Here is a 22,431-nt window from a genome sequence, read left to right on the forward strand (position 1 = left end):
AGAACTAGTGTAGATACAGAATGAATAGATAGAACTACAGAATGAAGAGATAGAACTACTGTAGATACAGAATGAATCACTAGAACTACAAACAGACTAAGCATGTGGTCTAACAAGACCTATAAAAAGCATTAACACACATTGCTGACTTCTTTTTAACAAAGTTTATTTTTTATCTTTTAAACAAATACATCCTTTTTGTTGAACAGCATGGCCTCCAGCATTGAATCACAAGAACGAACATGCTGACGAGACCGGGCACACGCTTGCATCCACGTGCACATTGCACGCATGTTGATTTTGTCCAACGACACCAGACACAATCAGGACACGCAGGTTGAAATATCCAAACGAACTCTGAACGAATTATATTCATTTGGGACAGGTCGAAACACGTGAAACATTCATGGACATTTAGCGAGTTCATTTGTCCTGGGATCAAATTAACACTGGGTTGTTATTTGACTTGAAATACACAAGGTCCATTTTTTTTCCTGGATCTTTGTAGATATTTGTTAATGTTCTCTCCTCTGACAGTTAACCCACAGATAAAAGGGGAAGTTAGTGTCCAGTCATCTCTCCTCCTTCACTTTTCTTCTGTGGACTTTAATATGACGGTTGGCAACCAGCTTTAAGGTGCATTACCACCACCAACTGGACTGGAGTGTGGACCTCGGTCGCTTTCAATCACCCAAGTGGGTAGATGTTCCTAACAACCAGTGAGGAGATGGGAGAGGCGGGACTTGCAGCGCATTCAGCATCACAAATAGAACTTGGTTCTATTTCAGCGCCTGGCTATGCAGACGTTGACGTGCGCAAGCAGTTTGGATGTAATTATTGATTAACATGCATGTGTACATTTATTCCGCAATGTGAGCGGTGTGGTCAGCATGCACGACCCACTTAAGACACAAAATCCCCATTTCATTAATATAATAAAATATATCAAAACTTGAACATTTCAGTCATACAAAGTAAGGCCAGTTTTCAAGAGAGATAATACAAATCTTTACTAACTCTGTTTATTAGATGTACAGTACATGCGAATGAAGAGGTTGTTCACATATGAGAATGAGGAAGTTAGTCACTTATGAGGACAACAGCAGAATGAGGACAACAGCAGAATGAGGAAGTTAGTCTCTTATGAGGACAACAGCAGAATGAGGGCAACAGCAGAATGAGGAAGTTAGTCACTTATGAGGACAACAGCAGAATGAGGAAGTTAGTCACTTATGAGGACAACAGCAGAATGGGGAAGTTAGTCACTTATGAGGACAACAGCAGAATGAGGGCAACAGCAGAATGAGGAAGTTAGTCTATTATGAGGACAACAGCAGAATGAGGACAACAGCAGAATGAGGACAACAGCAGAATGAGGAAGGTAGTCTCTTATGAGGACAACAGCAGAATGAGGACAAAATCAGAATGAGGACAAAAGCTGAATGAGGACAACAGCAGAATGAGGACAAAAGCTGAATGAGGACAAAAGCAGAATGAGGACAACAGCAGAATGAGGACAACAGCAGAATGAGGAAGTTAGTCTCTTATGAGGACAACAGCAGAATGAGGAAGTTCATCTCTTATGAGGACAAAAGCAGAATGAGGAAGTTAGTCTCTTATGAGGACAAAAGCAGAATGAGGACAACAGCAGAATGAGGACAAAAGCAGAATGAGGAAGGTAGTCTCTTATGAGGACAACAGCAGAATGAGGAAGTTCATCTCTTATGAGGACAAAAGCAGAATGAGGACAAAAGCAGAATGAGGAAGGTAGTCTCTTATGAGGTCAACAGCAGAATGAGGAAGTTAGTCTCTTATGAGGTCAACAGCAGAATGAGGACAACAGCAGAATGAGGAGGTTGTTCATTTATGAGGTCAACAGCAGAATGAGGAAGTTAGGCACTTATGAGGTCAACAGCAGAATGAGGAAGTTAGTCTCTTATGAGGTCAACAGCAGAATGAGGAAGTTAGGCTCTTATGAGGACAACAGCAGAATGAGGAAGTTGTTCATTGATGAGGACACCAGCAGAATGAGGACAAGAGCAAAATGAGTACAACAGCAGAATGAGGACAACAGCAGAATGAGGACAACAGCAGAATGAGGACAAGAGCACAATGAGGACAACAGCAGAATGAGGACAACAGCAGAATGAGGACAAGAGCACAATGAGGACAACAGCAGAATGAGGAGGTTGTTCATTTATGAGGACAACAGCAGAATGAGGAAGTTAGTCACTTATGAGGTCAACAGCAGAATGAGGACAAGAGCAGAATGAGGAGGTTGTTCATTTATGAGGACAACAGCAGAATGAGGAAGTTAGTCACTTATGAGGTCAACAGCAGAATGAGGAAGTTCGTCACTTATGAGGTCAACAGCAGAATGAGGACAAGAGCAGAATGAGGAGGTTGTTCATTTATGAGGACAACAGCAGAATGAGGAAGTTAGTCACTTATGAGGTCAACAGCAGAATGAGGAAGTTAGTCACTTATGAGGTCAACAGCAGAATGAGGACAAGAGCAGAATGAGGAGGTTGTTCATTTATGAGGACAACAGCAGAATGGGGAAGTTAGTCACTTATGAGGTCAACAGCAGAATGAGGAAGTTAGTCACTTATGAGGTCAACAGCAGAATGAGGAAGTTAGTCACTTATGAGGTCAACAGCAGAATGAGGACAAGAGCAGAATGAGGAGGTTGTTCATTTATGAGGACAACAGCAGAATGAGGAAGTTAGTCACTTATGAGGTCAACAGCAGAATGAGGAAGTTAGTCACTTATGAGGTCAACAGCAGAATGAGGACAAGAGCAGAATGAGGAGGTTGTTCATTTATGAGGACAACAGCAGAATGAGGAAGTTAGTCACTTATGAGGTCAACAGCAGAATGAGGAAGTTAGTCACTTATGAGGTCAACAGCAGAATGAGGAAGTTAGGCCCTTATGAGGTCAACAGCAGAATGAGGAAGTTAGTCTCTTATGAGGACAACAGCAGAATGAGGACAACAGCAGAATGAGGAAGTTAGTCTCTTATGAGGACAACAGCAGAATGAGGAAGTTAGTCTCTTATGAGGACAACAGCAGAATGAGGAAGTTAGTCTCTTATGAGGACAACAGCAGAATGAGGACAACAGCAGAATGAGGGAAACAGCAGAATGAGGAAGTTAGTCTCTTATGACGTCAACAGCAGAATGAGGAAGGTAGTCTCTTATGAGGACAACAGCAGAATGAGGAGGTTGTTCATTTATGAGGACAACAGCAGAATGAGGAAGTTAGTCACTTATGAGGACAACAGCAGAATGAGGAAGTTATTCTCTTATGAGGACAACAGCAGAATGAGGACAAGAGCAGAATGAGGAAGTTGTTAATTGATGAGGACAACAGCAGAATGAGGACAAGAGCAAAATGAGTACAACAGCAGAATGAGGAAGTTAGTCTCTTATGAGGTCAACAGCAGAATGAGGAAGTTAGTCTCTTATGAGGACAACAGCAGAATGAGGAAGTTAGTCACTTATGAGGACAACAGCAGAATGAGGAAGTTATTCTCTTATGAGGACAACAGCAGAATGAGGACAAGAGCAGAATGAGGAAGTTGTTAATTGATGAGGACAACAGCAGAATGAGGACAAGAGCAAAATGAGTACAACAGCAGAATGAGGAAGTTAGTCTCTTATGAGGTCAACAGCAGAATGAGGAAGTTAGTCTCTTATGAGGACAACAGCAGAATGAGGACAAGAGCAGAATGAGGAGGTTGTTCATTTACAAGGACAACAGCAGAATGAGGAAGTTGGTTATTTAAGACAATTGGATAACAACATTAAATTATCTGTGAGCTGTCCTCTTTGTTTCCACTGTAACCCTAACCTGTACCCTAAATCTAACCTGTACCCTAACCTGTACCCTATCCTGCACCCCAACATATACCCTAACCTGTCCACTGTAACCCTAACCTGCACCCCAACATATACCCTAACCTGTCCACTGTAACCCTAACCTGTCCACTATAACCCTAACCCTAACCTGTCCACTGTAACCCTAACCTGTCCACTGTAACCCTAACCCTAACCTGTCCACTGTAACCCTAACCTGTCCACTGTAACCCTAACCTGTTCACTGTAACCCTAACCTGTCCACTGTAACCCTAACCTGTCCACTGTAACCCTAACCTGTCCACTGTAAACCTAACCTGTCCACTGTAACCCTAACCTGTCCACTGTAACCCTAACCTGTCCACTGTAACCCTAACCTGTCCCCTATCCTAACCTGTAACCCTAACCTGTCCACTATAACCCTAACCTGTCCACTGTAACCCTAACCCTAACCTGTCCACTGTAACCCTAACCTGTCCACTGTAACCCTAACCCTAACCTGTCCACTATAACCCTAACCTGTCCACTGTAACCCTAACCTGTCCACTGTAACCCTAACCTGTCCACTGTAACCCTAACCTGTCCACTGTAACCCTAACCTGTCTCCTATCCTAACCTGTAACCCTAACCTGTCCACTATAACCCTAACCAGTACCCTAACCCTAACCCTAACCTGTACCGTGTAACCTGTCCCCTGTAACCCTAACCTGTAACTCTAACCTGTACCCTATCCTAACCTGTACCCTATCCTGTCCCCTATCCTAACCTGTAACCCTAACCTGTACCGTGTAACCTGTCCCCTATCACATGTACATTTCTACAATCTAGATAGCTTTACAGAAGGCAGGGATTCAAACCATTTCTGTTGGCGCTGAAATCCCTCCATAGGAAACACTATCAACGCGTTTCATCTATCGCCCCAGAAAATGTGTTTTTAGAATGCTGTGCAACATATAAAAGACATTGTATGGACAGCAGTTTTTGAATTAGTCTCTGTGGCTGCTTTTGGACCAATCATGTGTGCTACAGACACACATTCAACAAATCAGAAAAGATAGGCAGGTTTCAGGAAGTGTTGCTTCTCTTCCTGGTTCTGGGTCTTTTCTTCATGATCATCTCCGTCTCCTGGTCGCTCTCACAGTCCCTCTGGAAGTATGATAAAACAACAGACCTTATTAACCCGAGCTGCAAACCTTACAAGGAGCTGCAAACCTTAACCTGAGCTGCACACCTGAGCTGCAAACCTTAACCTGAGCTGCAAACCTTAACCTGAGCTGCAAACCCGAGCTGCAAACCTTAACCTGAGCTGCAAACCTGAGCTGCAAACCTGAGCTGCAAACCTTAACCTGAGCTGCAAACCTTAACCTGAGCTGCAAACCTTAACCTGAGCTGCAAACCCAAGCTGCAAACCTTAACCTGAGCTGCAAACCTTAACCCGAGCTGCTAACCTTAACCCGGGCTGCAAACCTTAACCTGAGCTGCAAACCTGAGCTGCAAACCTTAACCTGAGCTGCAAACCTGAGCTGCAAACCTTAACATGAGCTGCAAACCTGAGCTGCAAACCTTAACCTGAGCTGTAACCTTAACCTGAGCTGCAAACCTTAACCTGAGCTGTGACCTTAACCTGAGCTGCAAACCTTAACCTGAGCTGTAACCTTAACCTGAGCTGCAAACCCGAGCTACAAACCTGAGCTGCAAACCTTAACCTGAGATGCAAACCTTAACCTGAGCTGCAAACCTGAGCTGCAAACCTTAATCCGAGCTGCAAACCTTAACCCGAGCTGCAAACCTTAATCTGAGCTGCAAACCTTAAACTGAGCTGCAAACCTTAATCTGAGCTGCAAACCTTAACCCGAGCTGCAAACCTTAACCTGAGCAGCAATCCCGAGCTGCAAACCTTAACCTGAGCTGCAAACCCGAGCTGCAAACCTTAACCTGAGCTGCAAACCTGAGCTGCAAACCTTAACCTGAGCTGCAAACTTTACCCTGAGCTGCAACTCTTAACACGAGCTGCAAACCTTAACCTGAGCTGCAAACCCTTAACTCGAGCTGTAACCTTAACCTGAGCTGTAACCTTACCCTGAGCCAGAAACAACTGTTGTGCACCACCCTTACCACTCAACAACATGCCTCAATTTGCAGCATACGGTTTATTTTGCATTCAGAGAATGCCATCACTGTCTGTCACACAAACAGTCACACTTCTGTTCCCAAAACAACTGAATGTACTGCGTGCGTGCAACCATCAACAGAGTTAATTATGTATTACTTATTTTAGTTTGAGAACTAACAGAATAACGTTTCTGTGGAAAACAGAAGCACCACCGTGACAGTACCCAGGCGGCATATTTATAACACCTTTCACAGGGACTGTACTGTTGCCTCCTGTATACTGCTAACAACACATACTGTACTAAACACTGTAATAGAATCATGCTGCCAGTCCCATAGACCTGCTGTAGATCTGATCTCGATAACCCATAGACCTGCTGTAGATCTGATCTAGTTAACCCATAGACCTGATCTAGTTAACCCATAGACCAGCTGTAGATCTGATCTAGTTAACCCATAGACCTGCTGTAGATCTGATCTAGTTAACCCATAGACCTGCTGTAGATCTGATCTCGATAACCCATAGACCTGCTGTAGATCTGATCTAGTTAACCCATAGACCTGATCTAGTTAACCCATAGACCTGCTGTAGATCTGATCTAGTTAACCCATAGACCTGCTGTAGATCTGATCTAGTTAACGCATAGACCTGCTGTAGATCTGATCTAGTTAACCCATAGACCTGATGTAGATCTGATCTAGTTAACCCATAGACCTGCTGTAGATCTGATCTAGTTAACACATAGACCTGCTGTAGATCTGATCTAGTTAACCCATAGACCTGCTGTAGATCTGATCTAGTTAACCCATAGACCTGCTGTAGATCTGATCTAGTTAACCCATAGACCTGATGTAGATCTGATCTAGTTAACCCATAGACCTGATCTAGTTAACCCATAGACCTGATGTAGATCTGATCTAGTTAACCCGTAGACCTGCTGTAGATCTGATCTAGTTAACCCATAGACCTGCTGTAGATCTGATCTAGTTAACCCATAGACCTGATCTAGTTAACCCATAGACCTGATGTAGATCTGATCTAGTTAACCCATAGACCTGCTGTAGATCTGATCTAGTTAACCCATAGACCTGATCTAGTTAACCCATAGACCTGATCTAGTTAACCCATAGACCAGCTGTAGATCTGATCTAGTTAACCCATTGACCTGATCTAGTTAACCCATAGACCTGATCTAGTTAACCCATAGACCTGATGTAGATCTGATCTAGTTAACCCATAGACCTGCTGTAGATCTGATCTAGTTAACCCATAGACCAGCTGTAGATCTGATCTAGTTAACCCATACACCTTCTGTAGATCTGATCTAGTTAACCCATAGACCTGATGTAGATCTGATCTAGTTAACCCGTAGATCTGATCTCGATAACCCATAGACCTGATGTAGATCTGATCTAGTTAACCCATAGACCTGATCTAGTTAACCCATAGACCAGCTGTAGATCTGATCTAGTTAACCCATAGTCCTGATGTAGATCTGATCTAGTTAACCCATAGACCTGATGTAGATCTGATCTAGTTAACCCATAGACCAGCTGTAGATCTGATCTAGTTAACCCATAGACCTGCTGTAGAACTGATCTAGTTAACCCATAGACCAGCTGTAGATCTGATCTAGTTAACCCATAGACCTGCTGTAGATCTGATCTAGTTAACCCATAGACCTGATGTAGATCTGATCTAGTTAACCCATAGACCTGCTGTAGATCTGATCTAGTTACCCCATAGACCAGCTGTAGATCTGATCTAGTTAACCCGTAGATCTGATCTAGTTAACCCATAGACCTGCTGTAGATCTGATCTAGTTAACCCATAGACCTGCTGTAGATCTGATCTAGTTAACCCATAGACCTGATGTAGATCTGATCTAGTTAACCCATAGACCTGATGTAGATCTGATCTAGTTAACCCATAGACCTGATCTAGTTAACCCATAGACCTGCTGTAGAACTGATCTAGTTAACCCATATAACTGATCTAGTTAACCCATAGACCTGATGTAGATCTGATCTAGTTAACCCATAGACCTGATGTAGATCTGATCTAGTTAACCCATAGACCTGATCTAGTTAACCCATAGACCTGATGTAGATCTGATCTAGTTAACCCGTAGACCTGCTGTAGATCTGATCTAGTTAACCCATAGACCTGCTGTAGATCTGATCTAGTTAACCCATAGACCTGATCTAGTTAACCCATAGACCTGATGTAGATCTGATCTAGTTAACCCATAGACCTGCTGTAGATCTGATCTAGTTAACCCATAGACCTGATCTAGTTAACCCATAGACCTGATCTAGTTAACCCATAGACCAGCTGTAGATCTGATCTAGTTAACCCATAGACCTGATCTAGTTAACCCATAGACCTGATCTAGTTAACCCATAGACCTGATGTAGATCTGATCTAGTTAACCCATAGACCTGCTGTAGATCTGATCTAGTTAACCCATAGACCAGCTGTAGATCTGATCTAGTTAACCCATACACCTGCTGTAGATCTGATCTAGTTAACCCATAGACCTGATGTAGATCTGATCTAGTTAACCCGTAGATCTGATCTCGATAACCCATAGACCTGATGTAGATCTGATCTAGTTAACCCATAGACCTGATCTAGTTAACCCATAGACCAGCTGTAGATCTGATCTAGTTAACCCATAGTCCTGATGTAGATCTGATCTAGTTAACCCATAGACCTGATGTAGATCTGATCTAGTTAACCCATAGACCAGCTGTAGATCTGATCTAGTTAACCCATAGACCTGCTGTAGAACTGATCTAGTTAACCCATAGACCAGCTGTAGATCTGATCTAGTTAACCCATAGACCTGCTGTAGAACTGATCTAGTTAACCCATAGAACTGATCTAGTTAACCCATAGACCTGATGTAGATCTGATCTAGTTAACCCATAGACCTGATGTAGATCTGATCTAGTTAACCCATAGAACTGATCTAGTTAACCCATAGACCTGCTGCTACCAGTGATAGCTAATGTAGAAAAACATCAAACTTAACTCTTTAGATAAGAGCATCTGGATAAGAGCGTCTGATGAAGGACTCTGGATAAGAGCGTCTGATGAAGGACTCTGGATAAGAGCGTCTGATGAAGGACTCTGGATAAGAGCGTCTGATGAAGGACTCTGGATAAGAGCGTCTGATGAAGGACTCTGGATAAGAGCGTCTGATGAAGGACTCTGGATAAGAGCGTCTGATGAAGGACTCTGGATAAGAGCGTCTGATGAAGGACTCTGGATAAGAGCGTCTGATGAAGGACTCTGGATAAGAGCGTCTGATGAAGGACTCTGGATATGAGCGTCTGATGAAGGACTCTGGATAAGAGCGTCTGATGAAGGACTCTGGATAAGAGCGTCTGATGAAGGACTCTGGATAAGAGCGTCTGATGAAGGACTCTGGATAAGAGCGTCTGATGAAGGACTCTGGATAAGAGCGTCTGATGAAGGACTCTGGATAAGAACGTCTGATGAAGGACTCTGGATAAGAGCGTCTGATGAAGGACTCTGGATAAGAGCGTCTGATGAAGGACTCTGGATAAGAGCGTCTGATGAAGGACTCTGGATAAGAGCGTCTGATGAAGGACTCTGGATAAGAGCGTCTGATGAAGGACTCTGGATAAGAGCGTCTGATGAAGGACTCTGGATAAGAGCGTCTGATGAAGGACTCTGGATAAGAGCGTCTGATGAAGGACCCTGGATAAGAGCGTCTGATGAAGGACTCTGGATAAGAGCGTCTGATGAAGGACCCTGGATAAGAGCGTCTGATGAAGGACTCTGGATAAGAGCGTCTGATGAAGGACTCTGGATAAGAGCGTCTGATGAAGGACTCTGGATAAGAGCGTCTGATGAAGGACTCTGGATAAGAGCGTCTGATGAAGGACTCTGGATAAGAGCGTCTGATGAAGGACTCTGGATAAGAGCGTCTGATGAAGGACTCTGGATAAGAGCGTCTGATGAAGGACTCTGGATAAGAGCGTCTGATGAAGGACCCTGGATAAGAGCGTCTGATGAAGGACTCTGGATAAGAGCGTCTGATGAAGGACTCTGGATAAGAGCGTCTGATGAAGGACCCTGGATAAGAGCGTCTGATGAAGGACTCTGGATAAGAGCGTCTGATGAAGGACTCTGGATAAGAGCGTCTGATGAAGGACTCTGGATAAGAGCGTCTGATGAAGGACTCTGGATAAGAGCGTCTGATGAAGGACTCTGGATAAGAGCGTCTGATGAAGGACTCTGGATAAGAGCGTCTGATGAAGGACTCTGGATAAGAGCGTCTGATGAAGGACTCTGGATAAGAGCGTCTGATGAAGGACCCTGGATAAGATGACTATCTACATGTAGAGGCTGCTGAGGGGAGGACGGCTCATAATAATGGCTGGAACGGAGCAAATGGAACGGCATCAAACAGTGTCTGATATTTTTGACACCATTCCACTCATTTCCGATCCAGTCATTACCACGAGCCTGTCCTCCCCAATTAAGGTGCCACCAGCCTCCTGTGGACTAGACTGTGAGCTCCTATTGTACGTACCTCGTCCTGGGCTGCCAGCTTGGGATGACCTTTCTTCATCATACGAGTCAAATGGTTACAGAGAGACACAATTCTGAAGGAAAGCTGTAGAGGGGGGAGAGTTCAGAGTGATAAGAGGCTCCATCTACACAAATCAAACCAGGCTGGGAGGGAATGTAGGCCCCGAGGCAGACACACAGTTGTGATTAGGAGAGCAACCAAGTCCATAAATGAATTCCCCAAAAGGTTTCTTTCCATACACTCCTATTGCCGTGTGAGGTCTGTTTTACCTTCCACCTGCGTCGGGCGTATTGTCTCCTGAAGTTCTCCAGGTTGACCACAGACTGTCTCTTTACCAGGGCCTGTCTGGAGTCCAACGGCTGCAGGGGGGGACAACACACGCGGTTAAAGACAGGGATCTATACCTAGGAAATCCTATCTTTCCCTTTTGGCCCTGTCCGGGGGTGTCATCGGATGGGGCCACAGTGTCTCCTGACCCCTCCTGTCTCAGCCTCCAGTATTTATGCTGCAGTAGTTTATGTGTCGGGGGGCTAGGGTCAGTTTGTTATGTCTGGAGTCCAACGGCTGCAGGGGGGGACAACGGTTAAAGACAGGGATCTATACCTAGGAAATCTATGGCAAGCAACAGTGTTGTGTCCGATTCAAGACCGGAGAAAACCGAGACGAAGAGGGGGACAAGACCAGAATAATGTGAGTCCAATTCACCACCATGATAAGAGTTCAACATGTCCAGTATTTCTGGGTTAATATTTCAGAACAACATAGCGGTGAAGAAAATGGCCATTCTAAAAATGAGTACTAACCCAAACACAGTGGGGAAGAATGGGTCTTCTTAATTAAACATGTTTTATTTTATTTATTTAACCAGGCAAGTCAGGACAAATTCTTATTTACAATGACGGCCTACCAAAAGGAAGGGACGGGGGCTAGGAGAGTGTCCGTGATCGTGTCTTTGAATGAAGAGATGGAGATAAAACTGTCCAGTGATATTAAGTATCTAATGCAGGAATCTAATGCAGGAACATTTAGATAAACCCTCTCAAACTTTTTCAGCTAGTTGGCCGTCAAAATTGCACTGATAAACAATGGGGAAATGTAGCCTTCTCGTCCTTCTGCAGCTTGCCTGCCAATGCATGCGTTGTCCTAACCAAGCACCCAAGCTAACGGGCTGAAGTTGGCTAGCTTGCTGGCTAGCTACTTCCAGACACAAATGAGAGAACAGCTAACTGACCATTTTACCGGCCGTAGCAGAGCTGGTTAGGCTGGTTAGGCTGTTTACATGTTATCCAGAGAGTTCTTGACTAACTATTAAGGTTTTTACTTTTTACTCGTCGTAGCAGAGCTGGTTTTTCTATTTGCCTACATTTACTGACACCGGTCATATTCAGCAGCTTTCATAAATTCAGCAGTCCTCTGAAATCGGAGTAGATAGCCAGAGTGAATTTACAAAAGCAAGATATCTAACTGTATAACAGTCGTTGAAGTTCTTAATAGCTAAATCAAATGACTCCTGCATCTCTGGCTGTGTATAGGCACCGAAAAAACGATATGAGGGGGAAGAAGTCAGTCAGGGTAGCAACAGTTCAATCTCTGCAGAACAGAATGTTATAGTCGAGCTTTAAAGTGGTCAACAAATACAACATGATATAATAAACCATTACCTGTATCCAGGGATGGTTCAGAGCACCATGGATTGTCAACCGTTTTCTGAAAGGCACAGAACAAAGGTTTTTAGCTTTACACACACACACACACACACACACACACACACACACACACACACACACACACACACACACACACACACACACACACACACACACACACACACACACACACACACACACACACACACACACACACACACACACACACACACACACACACACACACACACACACAAAGAAGTGTTGTGACTCTATGAAAACAGATGGTTGGCAAGTGAACAAGTCCCATCCTGCCTCGACACTGACAACCTCTGGGTTGTACATGTACTGTAGGTTCCTTCCCAGCTGGATATTGTGTCTCTGTTCTCTCAAGGAAACAAGTCCAGTGACTAATCAATTAACAAAGAAAGATGAATACTGGAGGGATGCTAGTCCTGAGCTACAGGCAGTTAGATTTGGGTATATAATTTTGGGCAAAAATTGAAAAAAAGGGTTGGATCCTTGTTAAGTATGCTGCTTTAATTCTCTCTCTCCCTCCCCTCCAGGAGGACCTGAGCCCTGGGACCATGCCTCAGGACTACCTGGCCCAATGACTCCTTGCAGTCCCCAGTCCACCTGGTTGTGCTGCTGCTCCAGTTTCAACTGTTCTGCCTGGAACACTGACCTGTTCACCGGACGTGCTGTTTTTGACTCTCTCACTACCTCACCTGCTGTCTCTAACTCTGAACGCTCGGGTATAAAAAGCCAATTGACATTTACTCCTGAGGTGCTGTACCCTCTACAACCACTGTGATTATTATTATTTGACCCTGCTGGTCATCTATGAACATTTTAACATCTTGGCCATGTTCTGTTATAATCTCTACCCGGCATAGCCAGAAGAAGACTGGCCACCCCTCACAGCCTGGTTCCTCTCTAGGTTTCTTCCTAAGTTTTGGCCTTTCTAGGGAGTTTTTCCTAACCACGGTGCTTCTACACCTGAATTGCTTGCTGTTTGGGGTTTTAGGCTGGGTTTCTGTACTTTGAGATATCAGCTGTTGTAAGAAGGGCTTTATAAATAGATTTTATTGAGTATACAGTCCAATGAATTTGTTTTACTGTTTAAATAAATAGGTAGGGGAGTGTACATGACTCAGTATGGTCTTGTCTATATAAATAAATATGATTGATTGATGTTAAGTAACACACACTAGCGCTGAGCAATCAGTGCTTTTTGAGGTCGTTTCGGTTGGATTATTTAAAAAATAATCTTGTTTTCGGTGTATATTGTTTTTAAATAATGAAATGCGCTATGCATTGAACGCTGTAACAACATAATTTGCAAATAAATTAATTAAAATTCCTACAATGTGATTTTCTGGATTTTTTTTTCTCATTTTGTCCGTCATAGTTGAAGTGTACCTATGATGAAAATTACAGGCCTCTCTCATCTTTTTAAGTGGGAGAACTTGCACAATTGGTGGCTGACTAAATAATTTCCCCCCCCTCTGTATATACTCTTACATTAGTTTTATTTGATTCTTATATTATTTCCTTCCAAGTCATCATCTCTATAGAGTTGCTGCCTGACAAAATCACTATTTTAGTAGTTCTTCAAAGTAAACAAGACATTACTTTTATGACTACTGAATTCCTACTATTAATGACTTGGATTATGTATTTTCAGGTTAAGATAAGTTGTGAAAAAACTGCCCTCTGTCCCTCTCCATCATGCATTTTTCTGCGTCTGCCCCACACTAAAAGAAACAAACAGACCGGACAAGGAGGCGCGCAATGAATTATGGTCATTGTAGTTAATGACCATGTTTTCTGCACGAAACTATGTTGAATATTGGCCTGTTGGAAACTACAACTCCCTACTACATCACACAGGGTTTGATCTGATGAATCTCCAGAGAAACTATGCCGTGTGCGCATTGAGCTCACAGGAAAACCCTGAAGAAAATGGAATTCAAATCATTTTAATTTCAATAAGTTGTTTAAAAACCGAAAGATAACCTTTTGATGAATCGCTCAGCACTGACACACCCAGTGTTGAGGTTGAGATCTCTCCTCTGCAGCTGGCTAGCTCAGAACTCCGCATAACGGGTCTTTATTCTCATCTGACCTTTGACCCATGTGTATCTCTAACCCCTAACCTGGTGTCTTTCTCCAGTAGTTGTCGTATAAAGCTCTTGGCCAGCTCACTGGTCCTGCTGAACAACTCGTCGTCGAACTCGTAGGCTACGGCTGAGATGTTCCCTAGAGTCTTTATTCTCATCTGACCTTTGACCCATGTGTATCTCTAACCCCTAACCTGGTGTCTTTCTCCAGTAGTTGTCGTATAAAGCTCTTGGCCAGCTCACTGGTCCTGCTGAACAACTCGTCGTCGAACTCGTAGGCTACGGCTGAGATGTTCCCTAGAGTCTCCTGCTTCGAGTCACCAAGGAACGGCGACGCTCCACTCAAACTGGAAACACACACAGTCATTAGTGACACTGTCCAAACGGTCACATCGATAGATGTATAAGCCATCTACTTTAAACCGTTTCTACTTACAGTATGTAGGTGATGACTCCGATGCTCCTGTGACAGAAGAGGAGAACACAAGGTTCATCAGCGGAGATGATTCACAGCCTGTCAGCTGTCCTGGTGTTGTATCGGTAGTGAGGTTGGTGGATGGAACACACGGTGTGTCTGTGTGTATCTGTGAGTGTGTATCTATCTGTGTGTTTATCTATCTATGTGTGTTTATCTATCTGTGTGTATATCTATCTGTGTGTGTATATCTATCTGTGTGTTTATCTATCTGTGTGTTTATCTATCTGTGTGTATCTGTGAGTGTGTATCTATCTGTGTGTATCTATCTGTGTGTTTATCTATCTATGTGTATATCTATCTGTGTGTGTATATCTATCTGTGTGTTTATCTATCTGTGTGTTAATCTATCTGTGTGTTTATCTGTGTGTTTATCTATCTGTGTGTATCTATCTGTGTGTTTATCTATCTATGTGTGTTTATCTATCTGTGTGTTTATCTATCTGTGTGTATCTGTGAGTGTGTATCTATCTGTGTATATCTATCTGTGTGTATATCTATCTGTGTGTGTATATCTATCTGTGTGTTTATCTATCTGTGTGTTTATCTATCTGTGTGTTTATCTGTGTGTTTATCTATCTGTGTGTATCTATCTGTGTGTTTATCTATCTATGTGTGTTTATCTATCTGTGTGTGTATCTATCTGTGTGTTTATCTATCTGTGTGTTTATCTATCTATGTGTGTTTATCTGTGTGTTTATCTATCTGTGTGTTGATCTATCTGTATGTTTATCTGTGTGTTTATCTATCTGTGTGTGTATCTATCTGTGTGTTTATCTATCTGTGTGTTTATCTATCTGTGTGTTGATCTATCTGTATGTTTATCTGTGTGTTTATCTATCTGTGTGTGTATCTATCTGTGTGTTTATCTATCTGTGTGTGTATCTATCTGTGTGTGTATCTATCTGTGTGTGTATCTATCTGTGTGTTTATCTATCTGTGTGTTTATCTATCTGTGTGTTTATCTATCTGTGTGTATCTGTGAGTGTGTATCTATGTGGGTGTATGTATGTTTATCTATCTGTGTGTTTATCTATCTGTGTGTTATCTGTGTGTTTATCTATCTGTGTGTTTATCTATCTGTGTGTGTTTATCTATCTGTGTGTTTGTCTATCTGTGTGTTTATCTGTGTGTTTATCTATCTGTGTGTTTATCTATCTGTGTGTTTATCTATCTGTGTGTTTATCTATCTGTGTGTGTATCTATCTGTGTGTTTATCTATCTGTGTGTGTATCTATCTGTGTGTGTATCTATCTGTGTGTGTGTATCTATCTGTGTGTTTATCTATCTGTGTGTTTATCTATCTGTGTGTATCTGTGAGTGTGTATCTATGTGGGTGTATGTATGTTTATCTATCTGTGTGTATATCTATCTGTGTGTGTGTATCTACCTGTGTGTGTATATCTATCTATCTATCTGTATGTGTGTGTGTATATGTGTGTTTATCTATCTATCTGTGTGTTTATCTATCTATCTGTGTCTTTATCTATCTGTGTGTTTATATATCTGTGTGTGTATCTATCTGTGTGTTTATCTATCTGTGTGTTTATCTATCTATCTGTGTGTTTATCTATCTATCTGTGTGTTTATCTAGCTATCTGTGTGTTTATCTATCTGTGTGTATCTATCTGTGTGTGTATATCTATCTGTGTGTTTATCTATCTGTGTGTTTATCTATCTGTGTGTTTATCTATCTGTGTGTGTATCTATCTATGTGTGGATCTGTATGTGTGTGTGTATATACACATGTGTGTGTTTATCTATCTATGTGTGCATCTGTGTGTATATATCTATCTGTGTGTTTATCTATCTGTGTGTTTATCTATCTGTGTGTGCATCTGTGTGTTTATCTATCTATCTGTGTGTATATCTATCTATCTGTGTATCAATCATCTGTGTGTAATCTATCTGTGTGTCTATCTGTGTGTGTATCTATCTGTGTCTTCATCTATCTATGTGTGTATCTGTATGTGTGTATATCTATCTGTGTGTTTATCTATCTGTGTGTATATCATCTGTGTGTGCATCTGTGTGTTTATCTATCTATCTGTGTGTATATCATCTGTGTGTTTATCTATCTGTGTGTGTATCTATCTGTGTGTGTGTATCTCTGTGTGTATGTGTGTGTGTATCTATCTATGTGTGTATCTGTGTGTGTATCTCTGTGTGTGTGTGTGTGTGTATCTATCTATGTGTGTATCTGTGTGTGTATCTATCTGTGTGTGTATCTATCTGTGTGTGTATCTAGCTGTGTGTGTATCTATCTATGTATGTATCTGTGTGTGTATCTGTGTGTGTATGTGTGTGTGTGTGTATCTGTATCTATGTGTGTATATCTGTGTGTATCTATCTGTGTGTTGATCTATCTGTATGTTTATCTGTGTGTTTATCTATCTGTGTGTGTATCTATCTGTGTGTTTATCTATCTGTGTGTGTATCTATCTGTGTGTGTATCTATCTGTGTGTGTATCTATCTGTGTGTTTATCTATCTGTGTGTTTATCTATCTGTGTGTATCTGTGAGTGTGTATCTATGTGGGTGTATGTATGTTTATCTATCTGTGTGTTATCTGTGTGTTTATCTATCTGTGTGTTTATCTATCTGTGTGTGTTTATCTATCTGTGTGTTTGTCTATCTGTGTGTTTATCTATCTGTGTGTTTATCTATCTGTGTGTTTATCTATCTGTGTGTTTATCTATCTGTGTGTTTATCTATCTGTGTGTGTATCTATCTGTGTGTTTATCTATCTGTGTGTGTATCTATCTGTGTGTGTATCTATCTGTGTGTGTATCTATCTGTGTGTGTATCTATCTGTGTGTTTATCTATCTGTGTGTTTATCTATCTGTGTGTATCTGTGAGTGTGTATCTATGTGGGTGTATGTATGTTTATCTATCTGTGTGTATATCTATCTGTGTGTGTGTATCTATCTGTGTGTGTATATCTATCTATCTATCTATCTATCTGTATGTGTGTGTGTATATGTGTGTTTATCTATCTATCTGTGTGTTTATCTATCTATCTGTGTCTTTATCTATCTGTGTGTTTATATATCTGTGTGTGTATCTATCTGTGTGTTTATCTATCTGTGTGTTTATCTATCTATCTGTGTGTTTATCTATCTATCTGTGTGTTTATCTAGCTATCTGTGTGTTTATCTATCTGTGTGTATCTATCTGTGTGTGTATATCTATCTGTGTGTTTATCTATCTGTGTGTTTATCTATCTGTGTGTTTATCTATCTGTGTGTGTATCTATCTATGTGTGGATCTGTATGTGTGTGTTTATATACACATGTGTGTGTTTATCTATCTATGTGTGCATCTGTGTGTATATATCTATCTGTGTGTTTATCTATCTGTGTGTTTATCTATCTGTGTGTGCATCTGTGTGTTTATCTATCTATCTGTGTGTATATCTATCTATCTGTGTATCAATCATCTGTGTGTAATCTATCTGTGTGTCTATCTGTGTGTGTATCTATCTGTGTCTTCATCTATCTATGTGTGTATCTGTATGTGTGTATATCTATCTGTGTGTTTATCTATCTGTGTGTATATCATCTGTGTGTGCATCTGTGTGTTTATCTATCTATCTGTGTGTATATCATCTGTGTGTTTATCTATCTGTGTGTGTATCTATCTGTGTGTATATCTATCTGTGTGTGTGTATCTCTGTGTGTATGTGTGTGTGTATCTATCTATGTGTGTATCTGTGTGTGTATCTCTGTGTGTGTGTGTGTGTATCTATCTATGTGTGTATCTGTGTGTGTATCTATCTGTGTGTGTATCTATCTGTGTGTGTATCTAGCTGTGTGTGTATCTATCTATGTATGTATCTGTGTGTGTATCTGTGCGTGTATGTGTGTGTGTGTGTATCTGTATCTATGTGTGTATATCTGTGTGTATCTATCTGTGTGTGTATCTATGTGTGTATATCTGTGTGTATCTATCTGTGTGTGCATCTATGTGTGTATCTACAGTACCAGTCAAAAGGGTTTTTCTTTATGTTTTACTATTTTCTGCATTGTAGAATAATAGTGAAGAATCAAAACTATGAAATTACACATATGGAATCATGTAGTAACCAAAAAAGTGTTAAACAAATCAAAATATATTTTATATTTGAGATTCTTCAAAGTAGACACCATTTGCCTTGATGACAGCTTTGCACGCTCTTGGCATTCTGTCAACCAGCTTCAGGAGGTATTCACCTGGAATGCATTTCAATTAACAGATGTGCCTTGTTAAAAGTTAATTTGTGGAACTTCTTTCCTTCTTAATGTGTTTGAGCCAATCAGTTGTCTTGTGACAAGGTAGGGGTGGTATACAGAAGACAGTCCTATTTGGTTAAAAAACAATGTTATATCCATGTTATTGCAAGAACAGCTGAGCAAAGAGAAACGACAGTCCATTATTAGGTGTCCGGAAAATGTCAAATTTGGAAAGTTTCTTCAAGTGCAGTCGCAAAAATAATCAGGTGCTATGATGAAACTGGCTCTTATGAGGACCACCACAGGAAAGAGACCCAGAGTTACCTCTGCTGCAGAGGATCAGTTCATTAGAGTTACCAGTCTCTCATGAGGACCTCCACAGGAAAGAGACCCAGAGTTACCTCTGCTGCAGAGGATCATTTCATTAGAGTTACCAGTCTCTCATGAGGACCACCACAGGAAAGAGACCCAGAGTTACCCTCTGCTGCAGAGGATAATTTCATTAGAGTTACCAGTCTCTCATGAGGACCACCACAGGAAAGAGACCCAGAGTTACCCTCTGCTGCAGAGGATCAGTTCATTAGTTACCAGTCTCTCATGAGGACCACCACAGGAAAGAGACCCAGAGTTACCTCTGCTGCAGAGGATCAGTTCATTAGAGTTACCAGTCTCTCATGAGGACCACCACAGGAAAGAGACCCAGAGTTACCTCTGCTGCAGAGGATCAGTTCATTAGAGTTACCAGTCTCTCATGAGGACCTCCACAGGAAAGAGACCCAGAGTTACCTCTGCTGCAGAGGATCATTTCATTAGAGTTACCAGTCTCTCATGAGGACCACCACAGGAAAGAGACCCAGAGTTACCTCTGCTGCAGAGGATAGGTTCATTGGAGTTACCTCTGCTACAGAGGATCATTTCATTAGAGTTACCAGCCTCAGAAATTGCAGCCCAAATAAATGCTTCAGGTAGTTCCAGTAACAGACACATCTCAACATCAACTGTTCAGAGGAGACTGTGTGAATCAGGCCTTCAAAGTCAAATTTATGCAAAGAAACCACTACTAAAGGACGACACCAATAATAAGAAGAGACTTGATTGGGCAAAGAAACACGAGCAACGGACATTAGACTGGTGGAAGTGTGCCCGTTGGTCTGATGAGTAAAATTTGAGATTTTTGGTTCCTACCGCTGTGTCTTTGTGAGACGCAAAGTAGGTGAACAGATGATATCTGCATGTGTGGTTCCCACCGTGAAGCATGGAGGAGGAGGTGTGATGTCTTTGTGAGATGCAGACTAGGTGAACAGATGATATCTGCATGTGTGGTTCCCACCGTGAAGCATGGAGGAGGAGGTGTGATGGTGATTTATTTAGAATTCAAGGCACATGTAACCAGCATGGCTACCACAGCATTCTGCAGCGATACTCCATCCCATCTGGTTTGCGCTTAGTGGGACTATCATTTGTTTTTCAACAGGACAATGACCCAACACACCTCTAGGCTGTGTAAGAGCTATTTGACCAAGAAGGAGAGTGATGGAGTGCTGCATCAGATGAGCTGGCCTCCACAATCACCCAACCTCAACCCAATTGAGATGGTTTGGGATGAGTTGGACCGCAAATTGATGGAAAAGCAGCCAACAAGTGTTCAGCATATGTGGGAACTCCTTCAAGACTGTTGGAAAAGCATTGTAGGTGAATCGTTTTGAGAGAATACCAAGCAAAGCTGTCATCAAGACAAATGGTGGCTACTTTGAAGAATCTAAAAAATATTTTGATTTGTTTAAAACTTATTTGGTTACTACATGATTCCATATCTGTTATTTCATCGTTTTGACGTCTTCACTATTATTCTACAAAATAGTATAAAAAAAAAGAAAACCCCTTAATTGAGTAGGTGTGTCCAAGCTTTTGACTGGTAGTGTGTGTGTGTGTGTGTGTGTGTGTGTGTGTGTGTGTGTGTGTGTGTGTGTGTGTGTGTGTGTGTGTGTGTGTGTGTGTGTGTGTGTGTGTGTGTGTGTGTGTGTGTGTGTGTGTGTGAAAGCATGTTGTATAAATTAAACCAATCCGTGTGAGGGAGTTATCAGCTCTTACCACATGTCTGCTTCTAAACCCAGAGGCTCATAGTTGACGACTTCTGGAGCTGGAAATACATATTATCACAACACACTACAGTCTCTCCACTACACAACACTATGACATGACACAACATTACACTATGACATGACACAACACTACACTATGACATTCCAGGTGAAGCTGGTTGAGAGAATACCAAGTGTGCAAATGACACAACAACTCTACACAATGACATGACACAACACTACACACTGACAACACTACACAATGACACAACAACTCTACACAATGACAACACTACAACACAACACAATGAAACAACACTACACATTCTCTCCAACATAGGCTATTGTCAAATATCAGTCAATAAAATGTAGATGAAGCCTGGTATACAGAAACATGGTGTCCTCCTCAATGCCTTGAAATACTTACCCACAAATTCAGGTGTTCCAAAGATCTTTTTAAAGTCCGTCCCAACCTGATCCATCTTATGAGCCAGACCAAAGTCTATGAGCTTGATGCGCGGCAGATCAACATTCTTATCCAACAGCATGATGTTCTCAGGCTGAAAACAAGAACATTAGCTTTAGGTACTACAGAGCACCTGTTGATAACAGGATGACCAGAACATTAGGTACTGCAGAGCCCCTGTTGATAACAGGATGACCAGAACATTAGGTACTACAGAACATTAGGTACTACAGAGCCCCTGTTGACGAACAGGATCACTAGATCACTAGTTGGAGGCTATTTTATAGATGACATCACCGAAGTCGAGGATCGGTAGGATGGTCAGTTTTACGAGGGTATGTTTGGCAGCATGAGTGAAGGATGCTTTGTTGCGATATATATATATTAATTTTGGATTGGAGCTGCTTAATGTGAGTCTGGAAGGAGAGTTTACAGTCTAACCAGACACCCAGGTATTTGTAGTTGTCCACGTATTCTAAGTCAGAACCGTCCAGAGTAGTGATGCTGGACAGGCGGGCAGGTGCGGGCAGCGATCGATTGAAAAGCATGCATTTAATTTTACTTGCGATTAAGAGCAGTTGGAGGCCACGGAAGGAGAGTTGTATGGCATTGAAGCTCGTCTGGAGGTTAGTTAACACAGTGTCCAAGGAGGGGCCAGAAGTATAGAGAATGGTGTGTAGAGGTGGATCAGAGAATCACCAGCAGCAAGAGCAACATCATTGATGTATACAGAAAAGAGAGTCGGCCCGAGAATTGAACCCTGTGGCACCCCCATAGATACTGTCAGAGGTCCAGACAACAGGCCCTCCGATTTGACACACTGAACTCTATCAGAGAAGTAGTTGGTAAACCAGGCGAGGCAGTCATTTGAGAAACCAAGGCTGTCGAGT

General features: G+C 42.0%; 1 protein-coding gene and 1 long non-coding RNA gene across 2 annotated transcripts in view; both read right to left on the reverse strand.

Moving 5' to 3' along the window:
• Nucleotides 1-149: 149 nt before the first annotated feature.
• The window catches only part of dapk2b (death-associated protein kinase 2b), a 74,746-nt gene continuing 52,464 nt past the window's right edge, over nucleotides 150-22,431 (reverse strand). The window contains exons 4-11 of the mRNA XM_052512423.1: nucleotides 21,503-21,635; nucleotides 21,086-21,134; nucleotides 14,744-14,770; nucleotides 14,502-14,654; nucleotides 12,200-12,245; nucleotides 10,808-10,897; nucleotides 10,539-10,622; nucleotides 150-5,004 (exon numbers count right to left, since the gene is read on the reverse strand). Coding sequence (XP_052368383.1) covers nucleotides 4,924-5,004; nucleotides 10,539-10,622; nucleotides 10,808-10,897; nucleotides 12,200-12,245; nucleotides 14,502-14,654; nucleotides 14,744-14,770; nucleotides 21,086-21,134; nucleotides 21,503-21,635 — 663 coding nt within the window. The 3' untranslated portion in view covers nucleotides 150-4,923. The remainder of the gene's footprint in view (nucleotides 5,005-10,538; nucleotides 10,623-10,807; nucleotides 10,898-12,199; nucleotides 12,246-14,501; nucleotides 14,655-14,743; nucleotides 14,771-21,085; nucleotides 21,135-21,502; nucleotides 21,636-22,431) is intronic.
• On the reverse strand, nucleotides 6,665-8,329 carry LOC127926793 (uncharacterized). The gene is made up of 6 exons (XR_008125094.1): nucleotides 8,017-8,329; nucleotides 7,775-7,840; nucleotides 7,588-7,653; nucleotides 6,906-7,081; nucleotides 6,719-6,817; nucleotides 6,665-6,685 (listed from the first exon to the last, which is right to left on the reverse strand). It is a non-coding gene; the product is annotated as an uncharacterized LOC127926793 (long non-coding RNA).

This window comes from Oncorhynchus keta, unplaced genomic scaffold (assembly GCF_023373465.1).
Source record: "Oncorhynchus keta strain PuntledgeMale-10-30-2019 unplaced genomic scaffold, Oket_V2 Un_contig_833_pilon_pilon, whole genome shotgun sequence".
Lineage (NCBI taxonomy): Eukaryota > Metazoa > Chordata > Actinopteri > Salmoniformes > Salmonidae > Oncorhynchus > Oncorhynchus keta.